General features: G+C 37.3%; 1 protein-coding gene across 2 annotated transcripts; it reads right to left on the bottom strand.

Annotated features, from left to right (window-relative positions):
• Positions 1-1741: 1741 nt before the first annotated feature.
• Positions 1742-16047, bottom strand: def8 (differentially expressed in FDCP 8 homolog). 2 transcript variants are annotated; one of them, XM_053501152.1, is made up of 12 exons: positions 15894-16047; positions 14962-15081; positions 11285-11382; positions 9210-9359; positions 8953-9094; positions 7938-8102; positions 7626-7753; positions 7357-7470; positions 6400-6480; positions 4659-4799; positions 4384-4493; positions 1742-2785 (listed from the first exon to the last, which is right to left on the bottom strand). In XM_053501152.1, the coding sequence occupies exons 2-12, from the start codon at positions 15065-15067 to the stop codon at positions 2701-2703; spliced, it is 1320 nt and encodes a 439-aa protein (XP_053357127.1). In that variant the 5' UTR covers positions 15068-15081; positions 15894-16047; the 3' UTR covers positions 1742-2700. The 2 variants fall into 2 exon arrangements, with proteins under 2 accessions (XP_053357127.1, XP_053357128.1); XM_053501153.1 differs by lacking the exons at positions 14962-15081; positions 15894-16047 and adding an exon at positions 12420-12794.
• Between the last annotated feature and the right edge of the window lie 1114 nt (positions 16048-17161).

Raw genomic sequence — 17161 nt, 5'->3', positions numbered from 1 at the left:
GGACCGGTACACATGCGGTAATTATTTGAACATGTTAGTTTTATATCCTCTACACAGTGGCGGTAGGCTGCGCAAAATCACCGCATTTGGCGGGAGAAATTCAAATATTGCGGCACAACCGCGGCCGGTTACACCGAGAAACCCGGACATGCACGCGCTCCTGCTCGGTGTTAAATCTCTCCTTTTACACCAGAGTTTAAGTGTCTGTATTAACGCCGCTTTAGCTGAGCTGTTCGGTGGTTGGAACAAACAAGCTAAATCACACTGAACACCAGGACTGGCCTGTTGCTAGCTATCGTTAGCTCTGGAGCTCGGCTGTGACAGGATTCAGAACAGTAACTCACACCCTATAAAGTTGTGTGTGCAGGCAGACAGAGTCATTATTACAGTAACTTGTGTTAGCTGTTTACTCACCAGGATTTATAAGGAGTGTTCCAGAATGTTCCAGGTGCTTCATGTCCATTCTCACATCCTCACAGCCTTCTTGTCTCTGATGTTACACCAGACTTCCCATGAGCACTTGCACAGGGCAATTTACTCAATTATTTAAGTTTTTGTTGTTAAACATAAAGAATATTGAGTTGGAATGAGTGATAATTGTAGTTCTTGAAACTAATCAGTACAATTACTCCATTAACAGATATTTTGATTGAAATGTAACAAAAAATATTAAGTGCATGTTAAAAATATAATTAAGTTAGTCAAATGCTGATTTTCACTAGTGAAGTAAACTTAAATTATAGTGTAAATTTAAGACAAAATGAATAGTTGTTTTTTTAAGCATTTATTTTGATTTGTCTAACTCAAACAATCATGTATGTGACTTTTAGAGATTTTATTAAGGTAACATAACCTTTTTATAACTGTGAAATTTACAAGGCCACAGAATCATTTTTTAGAGTGTACCTCCTTACAATTATTGATGCCAGTTACTACATATACTAGATAATTTCTTCAGTCTGTGAGAAAGGTTTAGCTGTTGTCTCTTAGCCACAGTTTTTGAAATTCAGATGCACAAGTATTTAACGGAACTGGTATATTTGCATTGGTGGTGTCATTACAAGAGTGGAGGGGAATTAATTTTACTCATCGGCTTTACCGCTTTTTTATGTATACAGGGTCACAGGGGGCCTGGACCCCAAGGTGCCTCCCAGGGCAGAAACATATACACACACTACAGGCAATTTGGGCAAAGCAAATTAGCCTAATCTACATGTCTTTGGACTGTGGGACGTCGGGGGAGGACATGTAAACTAAAGTGGGAATCAAACCCAGACCCTGGAGGTGCAAGGTGACAGCTAACCACTATGCCACTGTGCCATCCGCATAAGTTCACATTTAAAAATATTTAGAAATCAGCCAGATGCTTTAGAAAAAGAAACACCATGCTAAGATTTAATTTCTCTTTTTTCTTCTTCTTTATTTTTCCAAAGCTACAACATAAATGATGGATGGAATAACAACACTGTTCAAGCCTGTTCTTGCTTTATAAAGTAAATCCTTTAGTTTTATCCCTAGTGATGGACAAAAAATTATTTTACACATGTGCAAACTGATTTTTGTCAAGATGTGTTTCTCGAGGTTAAAAACTATTCGTTTCCATTCTCTTGTAGTGAAGTGCTAGGTTGCTAATCCTTTACCTGGCTTAGCTTTCCTCTTTTGTCAAATGTCTTTTCTTGAACAAGACATTTGTTAAATGTGTTGTAAAACTCAGGAAAAGTGACTACAAATGTGGACAACGTCCAGTTATTAACTTTACTCATGTTCTTCATAAGCATCACGTTACATTGTACAGATAAGAATAACTTCACATCACAATGTCTGTTACATCACAGCTCAAAAAAAAGAGAAAAAAAACTAAATGGCATGCTGAAATGTAACAGCATAATCAATATTATTTTAAAACAAATAATAAAGAGTGCATAAACCAGTACATTCTGAGGTATCGCCTGCCTCAAAATGAGAGCAAACGGATTAAAGAGCCATAGAGACAAACACCACAGAACTTTACTCCTCTTTTACTCCTCCTTCAGTTTGACTGAAGTAATAATAACGTTAAAATATGGCGCTTGGGTAAATCAATAGTCTTTACACTGATTTTGATTAAATGTTTGGCGATAAGAAATATGTTAATCCTGCATGTCACACACATTGCCATTTCCCTGTAACTACAATGCAGAGATAAATACAGAAATATATTATAGTGTACTATAATAAACAGATTTGATATACTATAGAAAGGTGCTTTCACACAAATCTTATGTTTCAAAACTCACTTTAAAACATAAAAAAGTGTGAAAGCGCCTTAACACAATCTCATTAATAAGGCTAGGTAATGGGAGACTTTTTTTGTTTGTTTGTTTGTTAAACCTGTTAAAATCCATACAACACTTGTAGTGTTTCATGTTCAGTCCTGCATGATCACAGAGCTCATTGCGAAAGCCGATATTACAAGTTCACCCCTATCACACATCTCGTTCAGTGTCTCTCCTGCAGTGTCTTCATCGATGCTGTAGTGTTACAACACACAGACGCACAAAAAGCAGATTTTTAAAAAAAAGACAGCCGATACAAAGAAGTATACAGGAACACCAGGAATGTGCCAGCCCTGTAACGAAAGCATGCTCACAATGCCAGGTTCAGCACCGATCGTGGTGCCGTCACAGTGAAATTCCGTGTACCAGCTAACATCCCATGTCTCTAAAGCTCCGCCAGCTCCTCCTGCTTGCGCTCGGTCATTCTGGCGCATCGTGGACACGTCGTCGAGTTGTCGTAATAACAATCCCTGATTTGAAAGAGAAGCAAAATTAAATATTAACAAATGATTTTTTTGGAGTCTTACAAAAGCAACACCTGACACTGATCACTGTTAAAATAATAAAGTGAGCTTCAGTTTACATCATTTGTAGTCATCTGGCACTCTCTTTCTCTCTCGGTCTAAATGTGAATCTGGTATATACAGTACAATAAAAAAGGTCCATAGCTTACAGATTTTCTGTGTTAAAAGCAGATATATAAGCTACAGAAAAAAAACCTTAAAATTACGCTCCTGAAACACCTGCGAATTGTGAAAAAACTTTTTTGACTCTGGATGTGGTCAAAAAAAAAAAAGTTTCAACCGTAAATATGCCCCCAAATATGCTCCCACTTTGATTTAAATTCAAACTCAGCTTAATACATTACCCTTAAAAAATAATAATAATGTAAAGGTAAACCTGTATACTGTACAATCCTGTAAGTGTTTTCTTTGAAATTCTGTCGTTTTCTTTGGTACAGGTAGCATAAATACAGTAATAATTCACAATCTCAAGCCTTGTTTTCCTATACAGTTGCTTTGTGTTCTCTATACAGTACTGAAATATGTATACAGTATTATATTTTATATGGAAATAGAGCTGAATTTACATTAACATTTATGTCACAAAATAAGTAAATGAAATTGTTCTTAATAGTTTAGCGTTAAAACACATGAAAATTACATATTGCTACGAAAAAAAAAACATTAAAAAAACTGCGACAAATATTTCCACAAAATTGCAGGGTTCAAAGGCAAACTCCGCAAATGACTAAAGCCGCAAACTCAAAACCGCAAATTCATAGTGGTCAATTGTATATAATTTTAAATAATTTGTACCACTTTGCTGTTAAATTCTAAATGGTCAGCTATGACAGTACAGTTTAATCATTAATATGGAAAAGTTTTTTTATGACGATACATTAATGTAGGATTTAGGGGAGTCTTCAGTGTCAGCATTTTGTAACATCAGAGATGAAGCTTTTAAACACTTTAGCGCAGGATTTTCTGGTTTTGTGGAATCATGACTGGCTGCATTTTTGTTCCCTTGTTGAAAAAAAAAGAAAGGCTTGAGAGGGGAAAAAAAACTGTTTATGGCTGTTACTTCTGACCAATCAGAATTAGGCTTGGACAGAACCTACAACCTGACTGAGTTTTCCAACAAGGTCAGAATGACCCCCTGTTTCCCCACAAGCCACAACCACACCTCCTCTATCATCACCAACCCCCCTCACTTTCTTACTTCCATAAAAAGGGACACAACCCCATAACCCTTAAATGAAAAAAGATAGAGCAGATAGACTAAAGGGCCTTGCTCTAGGGCGCAACAGTGGCAGCTTGGTGGTGCAGATGCTTCCTAATCAGTGACCTAAAGCATTAACCATTAAGTCATCACTGTTACAAACAACCAAACCAACTAAAGAAGCTAAAACAGGACTAGACTGCTGAACAAATGAAATTTGCCCAGGATATTTTACGTCTTTATGTACATGAGTGTCGCCAGAATTCTATTAGTAAACATAACTTGATTAGACTAAACTAATCAGCAGTGGAGAGCTGTGCGATCAACTGAATGATTCGAGTCTGACCTGTGGAAAACCGCGGAGCAGTCGTGGCACACTGAGGTGTGGCTATCGAACGGGAAGAGAATATCCCCCTCCTTACACAGCTCACACACAAAACCTTTGGCTTGGCATCGCTAAAAAAAAAGAAAGCAGAAAGAGAGAGAGAAGTACCGATCAATATCTCCTTCTGGTAATGTTGTCAGTTTCAAGTGCTGATCAGAACAAGCTTTATTCGTCCAGCACTTTTTATTTGAAATTAGGGTTACGGTTAACCCTAATTTCGCATGTTCTTACTGTACCTCACAGTCGAGTTTAATGTGCTTGGCGAAGGTGGTGTGAATCTCTGTGAGAGAGCAGCTGAGACGGCCGCTGGAGATGTCGATCAGGTCCTGTAGACTGTACATTTCGTCATTCTCCACAAAATGCTGCCGATCCTGAAGCTGTAACATTAACAAGAAAAACATGCTTTAAAAAAAAAAAAACCCTCAGCAGTCAGAGATCGCTTTTGGCTTTCCAAAAAAAAAAAAAAAAAAAAAAAGTTTAACTATGATTATTATGTTATGATTTCAGTTTCAATAGATGCTTAGTATATCTGGTGCACTCTGACATGATGAGATCAGAGGACGGACTGAACTTCACTCATCATCATCCTGATTAACACTGCAGTTCTTTCCATTACCTAAAGATGGCACTGTTGCTACATGTACAGTACACACAATAAAGCTTATGCCCAGTCTACATGAGTCAGCCTTTTTTCCATCCCAGGATGTTTTTAATGCTAAAGCATTAACCATTAACCATAATCAGGAAGATCAAAAAAACTAATAATCATAAAATAGTACTTATGACAAATGCTATTTGCAAAACATATTCATTTATATCACATATGATACGCATGTCTCCTCCTGTGATTTTTATTTGTTTCTTTTTATTTTATGCTGTCTTGCCAACTCCTAAACCTCTCTTTTTTTTCCACACAACTTTCTCCTATGGCTATTTTCCATTTCTCTCTCACAAGAAGCCATCTAGAGAGAGAGAGCATCTTTTTTTTTCTACCGCTGCTCATATTACACGTACAGGCTACAGCACACTTGGAAGAAAATACAAAATGATGTCTTCAGATTAACTTTAAGCAGTCATATTGTATTAAAACTGATTCTGTTTCATAAGTAGGAATGAATGAACCATAAGTGGAAAAAAAAGGAAAAGGATTAATTCCTAAGAACAACATATTCTGTAAAAATCACACTTCTGCTTTAAACACAGTCAAGAGCATGGCTTAGCATGTTAGCATTTCAGTGTGACGTGACTGCAACGCACTGATAAAAGAGAAATCCAAGATAACGAGATTCCATTCCGCTTTCCGAGTCAACATTTAATTCTTAAAAAGCAATCCCTCAATCAATGAAAATAAAATAGAGCGAAGGTCTTGCTTTTCAGCTTTTCATCATGTGAAAGCAAAACATTATGTGCAAATGCATTTTATATCTCTCTCTGTTGAGAAACCGCATAATGTGGTTTTGATGGACAGAGGAGAAAGTAATGCCATCGCGCCCACTCATAGACTTGGATAATAATTGTGGCATCATCTGGATTGGAACTAAACTGCGATAATTATTTATAAACTTCATTTTTCATTTTAGATGTCCAATTCTCAAATTTATACGGACTCTTGCTGATTTTTTACAACAACCTTCTGTGCTTAGTCTTGTTTGAACGTTTCATGCCAACTGTAGAATAACAAGTTAATAATAAGTTAGCAGGGTAGCTCAGTGGTTAAGGCATTAGACTACGGTTCGGAAGATCCCAGGTTCAAACCCCACAACCACCAAGTTGCCACTGTTGGGCCCTTAAGCAAGGCCCTTAACCCTCAACTACTCAGATGTGTAATGAGATAAAAATGTAAGTCGCTCTGGATAAGAGCGTCTGCCAAATGCCTAAATGTAAATGTGTCTTGAGCTTAATTAAGAGGACAACTTTATCATCTTGTTTATCAGTTCGACTTCAAGTCAAGTCAGGTATCATGTGAAAACCCTGTACCTGCAGCAGCAATCTGGCTTCCATGGCCTCTTTACAGGTGATGAAGTAGGGCTTCATTAATAATATATCCTGACGCAGCTTCTGTGATTGAAAAGAGAAAACCTAATGACAATCAGACCTACAAGATGCAATAAGTCCACATTGTTTATTGTTGCTGTTACATCACCAGTCAAAAGTTTGGGGACACCTTCTAATTCAATGTTTGATTTATTTTCTACATTCTAGAACAATACTGAAGATCTTAAAACTATGAAATAACACATCTGGAATTAGGTAATTGAATACCAACAACAACAACAGTCAAATGTTATTTTAAGGCACGGAGGCCAACCATTCTGAAACAATTCTTGCAAGCACACTACAGTAGTACCTTGCCATACACCCTGTAAACTTTCACCTTAAGAACTAAAATTTTGCAAGAAATTTGCCTTGGCATGCGAAACATTTTTGGTATACAATTTTATGCATATGTCCGGGAACCGTTCAAAACTTTGTGTCAGTGGAAAGCCAAGCGACGCGGGTCCCTCTTTTTTTTGTACTTTGTGCAAGACATAGCACCATGGGTACCAAAAAGTCTAGCAAGGATGGAGTTTCAGTTTCGCTTTTAAGCATGTTGGAAATCAGTAATATTGGTAATATTTTTGGGTGGCTTGAACAGATTATCTGCATTTAAATTATTTCTTACGGGACCAAGGTACCACTGTACTGTCAAGTTCATTTGCGAAACCGATCAAGCAGTTGGCCGTTATGAAGGCTTTACAGAGCATAAGTAGCAGATACATCTCAATATCAATTGTTCAAAGAAGATTATGCAGTTTTTGGACGCCTTCAGCATTGTTTTACAGTGTAGAAAAAAGTTAAGTCCATGAAGTTAGAAGGTATTTAAACCTTTATCCTGGTAGTATATACTGATTGCAAAATACAATAAAAATAAAAGAAGCAGTGAAGAAACCTCACCCTGATTTCCACCAGTTCCTCGACAAAGTTAAAGAGTAGTGGGTTTATCTCCTTCAGCTTCAGCACAGGCCGGGAGATCATAAGCGCCAGGTAACGCATGGATGAGCGGCACACCTACACACAGCAGGCTTGTTTTAGACACTCTCAAAGCATGTTCATTTCTCATATGTGACAAATAATTTTTTTTTGCGAAAAATTAATCGCCTAATTGATGACATTAGACATGCAGACCACTGTGATCTAAAGTTCCCACTTGGTTTATATTTCACCTTTTTGGGCTCAAATTCCCAGTTGTGTATGACACGTGCAGGGATGATGGCAGTGTCGTTCCAGTGGCAGGTGCTACAGTAATACTGTCCCGTATAGTCACACTGCCTCGCCTCACTCGGGACGCCTCCTACAGGATGAGACACAGCACTGGAAAATGGCTGGCATGGCAGGTATACCGGGCAGAGGTTTATGTAAAGGTATGCATGGATATTTAATAAAATAAAATAAAAATGTAATAATAATATGGTCACATGATTGAAATAGTGATTTCATTCAGCATCTTCTGTAACAGCAACAGGGTGAACACTTACTGAGAGAGATCTGGGCTCGGCACTCAGCACATCTATAATCCTGTTTGTCCAGACCGATCTCTGGGCAGATGTTTAGTTCGTACTCTGACTGGTGGCTCACTTTGGACCTCACGCATGGTTTTGTGATTTGATTCATGCACTTGCTATGGCAACGATAGTAACACCCTGTGGCAAACAAATGCAAGATGTCATTTAAAACTAAAATACATTAGGTGAAAGAAATTTAAAATTCTATTTGTCGCATACACAGTCATACGCAATTGGATACGCAGTGAAATGTTTTAACAAAAAAAAATAGGGTATTCTAAATAAAAAATAAGACATAAGAATATAATAATGAAAAAGAAAAATAGAGTATAAAAAAAATATTTAAGTAAGGAATATAAAATATGAAATAAGAATATAATAAAAAATTATACAGCATAGAAAATATAGAAAACTTTTGGCTTAGCAGCATAGCAGCATGTCCACTACATCCTGACTACACACTGATGCCTAATATCAGGGTTACGATTAGGTCTGGCCTTAATGTGGAAAAGAAAATTCAACTGAGTGGCTGTGTTGCCTAGCAACCACTTCCACAAAGACAGTAGATGAAAAGATGTTGTGCTGCTTTTCATTTTAGGTGTAATGATGTTGCTTCCAGAGGCAGTCTGGAATGCTGTAGTTGGTGATTTTATCATTATTTTATGATAAAATAATTTTATGATATTATTATTTTTTATTTGCTTTGTGCATTTGCATACTGCATCGTAGCTGAGCTGCTCGTGCTCATAGATGCTCCCATGAAAATGTCATTTTTAAAGTTAATTAGCTTTTAAAAATTATTTATTGTACTGCTAATCTTTGATGTGCTTGGTGTATCACAATGAGTTTGGCTGAAACACCTAAATATTTAATAGAAGGTGTGCATTTACTGTACTTTTGCCATTATAATCCATAAAGAAGGTTTTCAAACTCTAAATTCTGCATTCTATTCAGCTGAACATAAACTGTATTAGGAGAATATCGGCACCTGTGCACGTGTACCAGGTCTGAATAAGACCCCAGATGATGGTGCTGCACTTGTCGCAGGTCTGTTTGACACTCTTGCTCTTCTCCTTAGAGAATCGGTGCTCCAGGACGATCCGCAAATTGGGCTCGTCCTCTTCTGGGTCCTGTTGTATGAGATTAAAATGTTTCTCCAACACAAAGACAAAGATCTCCAGCAAAAGCTATAACAATACGATTTTTTTTATTATTCATGACGCTACCATAAAATGTTGATGCTACCTTCAGCTCCTGGAGTTTGAGACGCAGATGGATGAGTTTGGCCACGGTGTCCTTCTGTCTCTCCGAATGTTCTGGCAGCTCTAAGATCAGCTTTTTACACTCCTCTATCGCCTGCTTCAGCTGCTCGATGTCCGACGCCACGAAAGAGCCCTGAACAGAGATAAAATGAAGTATTCATTTATTTTTGTAAAAATCTCTATTATTGCTTAACTAACTCATACAAATGTGCAAATAGTTCCTAAAAGCTATGAGGGAAAAATGAGTAGGTAATAAATCACTTCAGTGCTGCTTTCATGGGAAAATAATCAGTGGGGTGGTGAATTTTGAATATTTTTGCTAATTTACTAAATTGTTTTCATACATAAACTGTTTTGTTTTTAATAACATTTGATTAAGATATTTGAAACTATTTATTTAGTTCTTCTACGCATTACTTATTACAACAATATGTACAGTAACTTGCATTAAGTTAAACTGTAAGCCCTTGAGATAAGTACAGTACCATAACTTTAAAGTAGTGAAACTTTTAAAACATGACATTTATGCAATAATTAAAAAAATATATTTATTATCACAAAAAATATTATATCATGACATTAGAGGACATTTCTATAATAAAAGATAAATACGAGGATGAGTCAAAAAATGATCTGCACTCCGGTTATATTAACTCTTGTTGTTGATCGGTCTTATTAGCACTTTTCTTTTTCAGGGCTACTTTTCCCGCAGTCACTGCTGTGCAGGTGTGAACGTGTTACATCAATTCTTTTTTAAATTGGACGCCTGGTTTGTGATTCGGCAGAGTCTGGAACAGAAACATCCTCAATCTCCAACCGAGAAAAAGTTCAAAAGTCAACCACTAGCTGGAAAATTCATCAATGCTTACAGTTTTCTTGGATTCTCATCTCAAGGGCCAGAAGTATTGGAACATTATCAGGTAAAAGATTCAACAATAGACAGCACTCGTTACAGTGAGACGCTTATTGAAGAGCGGAAGCTTAAACACAGGGGACTGCTATCCAAGTGTTCTCGCATGATGATCTCTGACACTCTGTAAAAACTTTATTTTGAGGTGGTAAAGCGTCCTCCCCATAGTCCTGATCTCACTCTGTCAGACATTTCAGTCCCCTGAAAGCAGAACTACGAGGATGAAGATTTACTTGTAATAAAGAAGTGAAGACCACGATGCATTCGTGGCCCGCAGCTCAGCATTAAACATTTTTTAATGAGGGAATATGAAATCTTGTATTTAAAAGTGTATTAAAAAAGCAATGAGATTATGAGTTAATTAAAATAAGTGCTACAGCCAGAGTGCTGTGGAGTACGACTTGACTCACCCTCGTATCACAATATAGAGATTTGCTGATTAATTGACAGCTAAAGAGAGAACTGCATTAGTTTTGTTTTACAACTTTCAAGACTCAGTATGGCAGGGGTAGCTCAGTGGTTAAGGCATTGGACCACAGTTCAGAAGGTTCCAGGTTCAAACCCCATCACCACCAAGTTGCCACTGTTGGGCCTTGAACAAGGCCCTTAATCCTCAACTGCTTAGATGTGTAATAAAAATGAAAAGAAATGTAAATCGCTCGGGATGAGGGTGATTAAAAAAAAATGTAAATCCAATCACCTGCTTTTAATTAGGGTCTGTAATCTGTATAAAAATAAAAACATAATGTAATAAAATGACAACACAGTATCCAAAAAAATGTGTAGTGTGAAATCACAATATTAGTTATATATTATATCATGACATTGCCATTGCACTAAACATAAAAAACTAACTGTTATTCATAACCAAGTCAACCTTTGAACTGAGAAACAGCATGAAAAACAGACAAACACACACTTGGCCATAGCCTTTATGCATCTTTACACAATCTAAAAAGCCCAAAACAAGCTTTATTTTAATGCTATCATTTTAGCCATCTAATGGTGACTATACGAAGAGAGAGATAATGATTCAAAACACCGCATGCTTTTAAACACACAAATGGAGTCACAACGTCACTCAAAAACCCATTAGATCATACGCATTAGTGCAAAAAGAATTAATAACATAAAAATAATAAATTTACCACAGGTCGCGAGAAATGGTCCTCAGCCAGCCCCAGGTCCATGGTCCGGTCAGAGTTTTGGCTTTTCTTCTCCGTGGAGCAGAGCTCCGGTCTCACCTCTGTTGAAGCGAAACGTCACAGCCATTAAATCATACACACAGAGGGTTGTTTATTCTTAAGCTGTAGAAATCAATGCCCACTGCAGCAGCGCTCGCTCTTTCCTAATCGACACAGCCTCTTACATAAATCTCAAGGAAAATCTAGAGCATGTGACAGTGACATGACTTAATGATTACCTCAGCAACAGCGGGAAAGAAAGCAAGATCTCTACAGGGCGTGGACGCACGATAAACCTATCAGGACTATGAAACCATTTCTTAATTCTGATCGGTCAGACGATGCATAACACCAGCGCTCTTTTAAAATTTATATTAATGCACTCGTTCTCTTGTTTTTTATAGGATCGTAGAAGCTCGTTCGCAGGGCGGTGTATTTCATAAGATAAAATGATTTGTTGACATGAAGAAGCTTTTTAGAGAAACATTTACAGGATGAGTCTTTAGTGTCTGCGCTTTTGAACACTACAATTTTCCTCTGTAAAAGTTTTTCGAACAAAAGACTTAACATAAGACTACATAAATGATTACTAGTTTTTCGTGGATGTTCCACAACATTAGACGTGACTATAAATGGATAGAAAAAGTACGACATCCTGTTCTTTACTATCAGAAATGGTCATCTACTTTTTAAAACAGCAACATTTTAAGCTCAAAAAAGTCTTGCTGGTTGCTGATTGTGCAAGAATGCATCCAAAATCTGTAATTAGTTATAACATTAAAAATAGGTAAACAATAAACTAGAGAAGAATATGTCAGGCTCCTACAAAGCATTGCCATGATAAATACTCTGTACACATTGTTGTGATTACACACGCACACAAAACTATTTACTTAAAAAAACTCAATAAATTAAGGTTGCATGCTCACACATGCTCTACAGACACCTCGGATAGAGATAAGATTAAAGCATGGATCGGGTTAAAAGAGCTAAATGTCACAGCTATGCCTTATCCTAGGTCTTTGCAATGAATCAACAATCCAAAAGAGCTATAAAGGTACCCTTGACTAGATTTAAAAAAAAAAGGATAAATCTGTACCTGCGTAGACTTCACAGAACATGGTTTTAAATCCTGACAGACGCTTTACACTGCGCTGACTACAGGAACTCCAGTTCATATAGCAGCTCCAGTTCATTTGTAGCAACGCTTTAGACAAGCCACAGACGTCTAACCAGCCAAAATGAAGAGCTGTGGAAGTACTGCTGTTCCTGTTTCAATCAGACGGTTCCTGTTTCATTTCTCCCTTTTTTATCCTTCTCCCACATCCTCCTGACGATGTCATAAATCAACCTGGTGATCATCCTCCTTACCACATTAACAGTCAATTATAATGCGTGATAATGGGATCAGTAGCTACAGCAGTGATCACTTAAACATATAGACAGATAAGTGGACAAGAGAGGACTGGAGGATACACAAGTCTATAGCCAAAAGTATATGGACTTAACACATTTGCTTCTCCCCCAAACGGTTGCCAAAAAGCTGTACTGCACAGTAACTATAGAATAACTAGAAAACTGTTATATAAAACTCTTATAGGGTGACTTGTTTAAGACATGACCTATACTCAATTATCTGGAGTTGTATGACAAAAACATACCACGACAAGATATTTCCACGACTTAATTGACATGGAATTGAATTACACACTCACAAATTGTACAGCGCTATCTGTTGAATTTTGCAATAAACAAAATTTTTTACGTTATCGTAAAGTGCGCGGAATAAAGGTGCGACATCACGTTTATTAAGTAGATTCCATTTGCACACTCATAAGTGCTAATTATTTTTTTAAGGTCAATCTCATATGATATTAGGGATGTCTTATTTTCTCGTTGGCTGACTGCGATGAAACAAAGCCTGTATGTTACCTTAAGCTTGGTCAAATACACCTGTGAAAACCCCATAAGAAATTTTTTTAGTAGTTTTTACATGATGCGTATAAAAACTGACAAAAATTTCCAAAACCATCTTGATGTGTTCTATTACATTTTGTACGGCCCTTCCAAATTATTTACCCGCAAATATCTTCAATGTACAGACATGCCAACTTTACAGTTTTGGTTTGGATGGATGGATGGAAAACGTGACATATTACCAGAACAGATGAACCAAAACAAAAACTGATTAATCAGCAGGATGGATGGATAAATGGACATAAAGACTAATCAATAGGAAGAATGGATGGATGGAACGACTGAGCAAGCAACAGACAGCGGTTTGAATAGGGTAATTAATTTCTAGATTAATTAATTGTATGATCAATCACGAGAAAGATCAAAGAATGGATGGAACGACTAATCAATAGGAGGGACAGAGTGATTGATCAACAGAATGATTGGATGAATAGATGGAGCGACTGATCAAGCAGCAGGACAGCTGGAATGTATGGATGGAATGATTAATTTACCAACTTGATGGATGGATTAATAGATGGAGGGATGGATAAATGGAACGATTAATCAGTAGTAAGTATGGATGGAGGAAATGACTGTTTGAGCAACAGGACAGGAAGCTGAATAGGGTAATTAATTTACCAACTGGATAGATGGAAGGATGAATAAAATGTATGATCAGTCAATAGAATAGATGGATGGAAGGATTACAGAGTTGAAGCACTAATTACTAGGGTTTTAATTATGATTAATTGATGGACAGATGGAGTCACTGACTAACAGGATGGTTGGAAGAATGGATAAAATGAATAACCAACAGGATGGATAGTTGGATGGATGGATGGATGGATGGAATGATTGAGGACAGCTGGGTAAATTGAATAACTAGTTTATCATCTTGATGGATAAATGGAGAAAATAATGGAAAGAAAGTCGTGTAAATTAACAGAATGCATGAGTGACAATTAAAATGAGTACACATTAATAAGATGGCCAGATGGACAAACAAAATCACTGGCCTATTCACATGATGGATGGATGGACGAGGTTAGAATTTAAATAAAATAATGTAGAATGTCCAGCAGTTCTGACTAATCCTGAAACGGACCCGACTCCCTGGATGGTTTAGCAGACAGATAAGTAACCTGCTGAGAAGACGCTCCATACAGGAGAACTGTCTCTCCAGACCTCTCTGTGTCGGTTCTCTTCACTCTCATATGGAGAATGCTGAGCTATACCATGATTCTCAGTAATATAACACCACTGCAAAAAACAACCCTGTGTCTCTGAGGCATTCTCTATGGTTAGTTCCTTTTCCCTTTTCCTTTTTTTATACAAATCATGTAATGCATTCAGTAATGTTTTAAAGTTGAGATAATTCATTTGGTGACAAAATGATTAATAATTCTTACTAACAATCGCCCGGTTTCTTTACCACGAACAGCATGCAATTGGGAAAACTCCAATTTTTCCTTTCAAACCACCGTAACCCACCTCTGATGGAATGTGTGGGTCGTTATTCAGAATTAGGAGTTGAGTGGGAAAAAAATAAGTAAATAAATCAGGACCAGTAAAAGAAATCCTGATTCAATGATGATCCTTGGTGTGTTTATGTCTATGCAAACTCCTACTTCCCGGGTGTGGAACAAACACACACATAGACACACACAAAGCTGCAGACTCACCCTGTTTGGGAGGATCCTTCCTGTCTGAGATCCCATCACTTTCGCTTCTGTCAAACGGGTTGACGTGACCCTGGCGAAAGCGTGCAAGTCTCTCATCGTATTCCATATCGCTGGTTACACCTGGTTTAACACACACACTATATAGTGTAATACTGTTTTAATATTAGAAGTGCATGATTATGTTAAAAATACTTAAATCTGACTCCAAGAGAGTATGTGTGTGTGTGTGCGCGCGTGCACAGTTTTGTGCAGAGAGTTGCTTCAAGGTTCTCTGATTTTCTCCTACATCCCTAAAACCAGTGTGTGAAAGGTGTGTGTGTGTGTGTGTGTGTGTTTGTGTGTATGATGCCATGGAATGAACTGGCATTTGATCAAGGAAGCATCTCTGCATCCAGTATTCCTGGAAATTAGTGATTAAGATAAAGCAATTACTGGAGATGAATTAATGTTCTAATGCTCTGATGAGTTCTGATGCTCTGATGTGTCGACTCAGAATCGACTCGGAATCGATTCGGTGACGATTCATTTCCTTTAAAACGTCAGAATTCGAATCCAGTACCAAATAAAAAAAACAAATTAATCGATTTAAATATTCAACCACATTCAGTTATATAGGCAGGCACTGAATAAACTATATAATAGTGTTAAACATTTATTTTGTACGTCCAAAACAACATTACGAGTCGTTTTGTTTCTGCATCATTCACAGCTCGTGCACAATAAACCATAAACAGATCTAAATAATACTATAAATAAAACACACCAGCTTATCATACACTCAACTTTATTTTCTATGTACTAAATTATTTTTGATTTTTTTTTTTTACAAATTACATTTTAACGCCTCAAATCGTGTTAGCCGTCGGCTACACCTTGCTAGCTAGCCTAGCTTCGAAAGCTAATTTATCAGATTCTTCTGCTCTAGATCTTACCTCATATTGATTAAACACCAGCATGTTATTTAAAGATACCAGTCATTGGATTAAATTAATATTTTTCCTGGAGACAGCTACCAAAACCGTTTAGTGTCCGACCTCCATGTTGGCTGGAAGATGACAGTTCGTGAGGAATAACAACATCACCCTGTCAAACCAAGCTCAGTCAGGGTTGCCAGGTCTGTCGAGAATGTGAAGAATTTTAGAAATTTAAAACTACCTTCCATCTTTAATGGGATTTTTATTGATTCCCTGTGTTTGGTGAGTGTTCTCCAGGTTCTCTAGTTTCCTCCCACAATCCAAAGACATCCAGATTAGGATACCTGGCATTCCCTTTACATGCTTCCTCTAGGCAACATAATTCGTAAACATGGTATTAGTTTTCATTGTTATGCTGATGACACACAAGTATACGTTTCAGCAAAACCAGATGCAAAATGTTTACTAAAGTTGAGCAATGTGTGCAGGACATAAGAAATTGGATGTTAATTAATTTCCTTCTGCTTAATCCTGATAAGACAGAAGTTCTAGTCATAGGACCACAAGCAGCTAGAAGTAAGCTTTCTGATCACACTGTGATTTTAAATGGCCTTCTGTTCCATCAACAGTAAAAGACCTTGGTGTGATTATAGATTCAAGCCTTTCATTTAAAGCACATGTAGATAATATTACCAGGATAGCATTCTTTCACCTCAGAAATATTGCCAAGATAAGAAATATATTGTCACTAAACGATGCAGAAAAACTAGTTCATGCTTTTATCACGTCTAGGTTGGATTATTGTAACGCCTTACTGTTTGGTTGTTCAACAAGGTGCTTAAACAAGCTTTAATTAGTCCAGAATGCAGCAGCGAGAGAACTCACTCGAACCAGAAGATATGAGCACATCACCCCTATCTTATCCACATTGCATTGGCTTCCTGTGAAATTTCGCATCGATTTTAAAATACTACTCTTGACGTACAGTATAAAGCATAAAATGGTCTCGCGCCGCAGTATCTGAGTGAACTGCTAGTGTCTTACAATCCGCCACGCCTACTTCGATCAAAGGATGCAGGCTGATTGTCAGTACCGCGTATTATGAAAACTACAGCAGGGGGCAGAGCAAAGTTATGGAATAGTCTTCCAAATAGTGTTCGGGACTCAGAGACAGTCTCAGTGTTTATTATTTAGCCAAGCATTTTTATAAATAGATTAGCCTTAGGTAAAGGAGCAGATCTGGGAGGCTCATGGACGTAGAGTATTATGGTGAACTGGTATGTTTA

This window comes from Clarias gariepinus, chromosome 7, assembly GCF_024256425.1.
Source record: "Clarias gariepinus isolate MV-2021 ecotype Netherlands chromosome 7, CGAR_prim_01v2, whole genome shotgun sequence".
NCBI classification, from domain to species: domain Eukaryota; kingdom Metazoa; phylum Chordata; class Actinopteri; order Siluriformes; family Clariidae; genus Clarias; species Clarias gariepinus.
The sequence above is the reverse complement of the archived record's forward strand: the minus strand, read 5'-3'. Positions and strand labels throughout refer to the sequence as shown.